This window comes from Cannabis sativa, chromosome X (assembly GCF_029168945.1).
Source record: "Cannabis sativa cultivar Pink pepper isolate KNU-18-1 chromosome X, ASM2916894v1, whole genome shotgun sequence".
NCBI lineage: Eukaryota > Viridiplantae > Streptophyta > Magnoliopsida > Rosales > Cannabaceae > Cannabis > Cannabis sativa.
In genome coordinates this window covers 78580806-78584615 of record NC_083610.1, presented here as the reverse complement: position 1 = coordinate 78584615, position 3810 = coordinate 78580806, and the positions used below count along the sequence as shown (strand labels likewise).

General features: G+C 42.8%; 1 protein-coding gene across 1 annotated transcript; it reads left to right on the top strand.

Annotated features, from left to right (window-relative positions):
* Nucleotides 1-593: 593 nt before the first annotated feature.
* LOC133031813 (uncharacterized) lies at nt 594-2106 on the top strand. Its single transcript, XM_061105513.1, has 2 exons — nt 594-1391; nt 1479-2106. Exon 1 carries the CDS (start codon nt 602-604, stop codon nt 1091-1093), a length of 492 nt encoding a protein of 163 aa, XP_060961496.1. The 5' UTR covers nt 594-601; the 3' UTR covers nt 1094-1391; nt 1479-2106.
* The last annotated feature ends 1704 nt before the right edge of the window (nt 2107-3810 follow it).

The window sequence follows — 3810 nt, the reverse complement described above, 5'->3', positions numbered from 1 at the left end:
CATTATTTTCTAGACGGGTATGATTTTCACTTATGTTCGTAATAATTATTTAACATAAATGCTTGTAATAAATGCTAAATGGTTTTATTTTGATATTTTTTAAACCATAAAACGTAATCCGGAAATGGTGAAGGGGCTACTTCCACGGACAGAGGAGGAGGCATTTGTGAGGACAATATCTTACGATGGTGTGGAGAACCTGGTTGATGATGTTGTGGATGACACAGAGGCTGAGGCAGGTAGTCAGGTACCAGAGACTCAGGTCCCAAACACTCAGGAAAGAGACACTCAGGTACCAATTTTTGGAACTTTTTTTTTATGTCTTTATTTTTTATTATTTTTGTTTTGTGATATTTGTTACATTGTGGAATTATCGTATGCTTACCGTATTTTTTTGATATATATTTTTTCGTACCACCGGTTCGTAACCTCAGCCCAGTGCACCATCTTCATCAGGCGTTCGGGGTTCCTTGTACACTGATTTAGTGGCTCGGTTGGATAGGATCGAGGTCGACACTCGTGTCCGTATGCTGCTCATGTCGAGCTGAAGAAGGCATACGAGACCAGCCATGTAGAGCTGAAGGGTTGTCAGAACGTAATTATGGAGCAGCTCAGACACATATTGGCCATGTTGAATCGTCCGCCAACGACAGCTTCAGCACCGGAGGCCCCAGCAGATCCATCTACCCCACCGCCAGCTGCTTCACCCCCAGTAGAAGAGGATGAGGTCTTCCCCGACGATTACGATCCTTATGAGGGAGCTCCAGCGACTCCGATCGAGGCACAACCTCTTATCCATGTACATGACACCGAGTCGCAGGGTGAGATTCTGTCCATAGAGGCACAACCTGCAGTGGTTAAGAGTCGGAAGAGGAAGAGAAAGCCTCCTGTATGGTTCGGTGACTATACGGAGATGAAGAGGAGACATAGGCCATCTTCGACTTTTGATCCCCTGGAGCCACCGGATGAGAAATTGTTAACCACTTTCCGAAAGTGGTGTGTTGGACTCATTCCGAACCACCGACTTCGGGATTTGAGAAGTGGTGATTACGGTCCAGGATTCTTTTGGATAATGCTCACACCAAAGGAATGACTTACAGATGACGTAAGTAAAGTATTTTATAATATTACTTCACTTTACAACTTTATGTGCAATTAATATATTTTTTTGTCTAACTAACATTTCCCTTTATATGCAGCATATAGATGCAGCAATGCATATGCTGAGGAGGCGACGCACCGACTATCCACTGACATTTCCTTAGAAGGGTATCATTCTCTCCACATTCGTGACCGCCGTGATCAGCAGTGCATGGACGAGCCACAAGGGTCCGAGGAAAAACTTTAAATGGGAGGATTATATCCTGGACTACTGCACAGGGGCTCATAAGGTATTGTTTTAGTAAGATTTTAAATGTTAATTGTTTGGGAAGATTATTATGGTTTGTTAATTGTTTCGTTGTTCTCTGTAATTACAGTCCCAAGTCTTTGAGAGATGGAGGGGTAACGAGTTTATTTACTTCGTTCTGAACCTTCCCACGGCAAGGCACTGGGTCACAGTTGAAGTCGACATAGAGCTGTGGAAAATTAATGTCTACGACTGTGATTCCAGCGTCTGTCATTGGACCGCCTTGGAACCCATCCTGAAGGTTTGGGCAGAACTGCTGCCCTCGCTAATCCTTGCAACTGGGGAATTTCCACATAACAACCAGATCATGGCGTTAGCTAACTGTGACATCACGGTGCTTCCAAAAATGCACGCGACTCGAGCCACTCACGACTTAGTTCCGAAGTCAGCAACTGTGCACATAGCGATAAAAAAGTACTATAGTATTAAAATATGTTTTACGTTAGACTGACTTTACATTTTATTTTGCATTTAGTGGTGATTGTGGCGTGTATTGCATTGAGTATGTGGAGCATCTCATGATGCAGCGTGGATTGACCGATGTGACGCCAGACCGGATAGCTATGTTTCGTCAACGGTGGTGTGTCGATTTATTTTACCAAAATGTCGGCTGATTATATGTGTAATTATTGGGACATTGTATATTTTGTGTAATTAACATTACAGTTATGTATATATAGATTTTCTTTTCGTTCAAATTTTGATAATTATTCGTGGTTTCAAATATAAAATATCAACATTATTCAACAAAAATAACTATTAAACCTAAAAATAATTAAAATATTTGAAAAATATTCAACCTCAACAAAAATAACTATGACAAAATATGCATCATTACAATATATCAAATTTCCCAACGAATACGTACAAGACGCCTCAGATGCGGGCTTTGCATGTTGCTCGTTGTGGCCTCGAATCGCCACAATGGCCGCAGCTTCGTGGTACGTAACCTTTTTATCACCAGACGGAAACAGCTTCTCCCGTCTTCTTCCAAAGCCGTTGCTTTTTCTTGGATGACCTACAAGCTTCTTTTCCACAGTACCCCAACTTTTATATTCTTGATGTGTTCGGAGAACCCAATCATCCTCGTCACCAAGAAGATTGATGGTATCATCGTAAATCTTCCTCCACGTTTCTTTTGAATAATAAGGTGAGCAAAGCGTGTACACACTTGTGTTCGTTTTCAATGCCGCGGCACATGCATGCAGGCAAGGGAGTTTCAATAACGTGAACACGCCGCAGGTGCATGTTCTTTCAACTAGATTCACATCACCACCTCTTACACCGTTAGGTCCCCTACCAACGTTATACAAATTGGCTCCATTTCGTTGGACGCGCCTGTACCTTGCATTTTCATGAATTTTTGCCAAGTTTTTTTCGAAGAGCGTGGCCAAAGGGGTGGCACATTTGTCAGCATTTTCGAGGCGATCAGCGAACCACGATTGGAGTGTGAACCTGATAAATTCAACCAAAGTAGTTATTGGATATTTCCCGAACTCTTCGTGACACTATTGAAGCTTTCAGCCGTTGCTCGTCATGATGTTGTATCTATCGCCCAAACAATAAGGGTGAGCCCACTTCTCAAACCCTATACTCTCCACATATGCAGCACTGGCCGGATTCATCTTTTTAAGCTTCTCGAACTCTCTATCGCATTCGCCTTCGACCATGCGTAAGCAACATTATATATTTGGTTGTGAAAAGCATCGGTCTTGAATTTGGCGTTCACGTTCATAACAATGTGGTGATAGCATGCACAAAGTGGACCGCTTCGGGAAAAACGAGTTCAACAAAGATGATCAATGCTTTGATGCCTATCTGACACAAACACTAAGTTCTCAACCGCGCCAATTGCTACCCTCAACTTCTGTAAGAAATACGCCCAGGAGTCGTTATTCTCACTGTCAACGATACCATAAGCAACCGGCAACAATTGGTTGTTCGCATCGTATGCCACAAAGAACTAACATTATACCGCCGTACTTCGTCTTCAAGAAGGTGCCATCGATACTCAAAACAGGACGACAAAAAGAATAGCCCCTTCTACATGCACCGAGTGATATAAAACAAGATTTCGAACCGTTCATCCTCTAAGTACAAGTCGGTAATGGTACCCGGATTCTTCTCGTTCCAAAGATGTACAAGTACCTGTGAAGCTTCATGTATGAAAACTCGTGCGTACCCCTAGCATACGTAAGTCCCATCTCCCTGCACATCCACGCCTTCACATAACTCATACTGATACCGTAGTTGTCAAACATGTCCCTCTGTATGTCTTTAGCCTTGTACTTAGTTCCGTCTTGGGTGTACTTCCCCTTAATAAGGTGGCCAACTACCCATGGTGCTGCTTGACGGTGATCTGAACGTCTCGCATTCAAGTTACACGTGTGTTCATTGTGAAA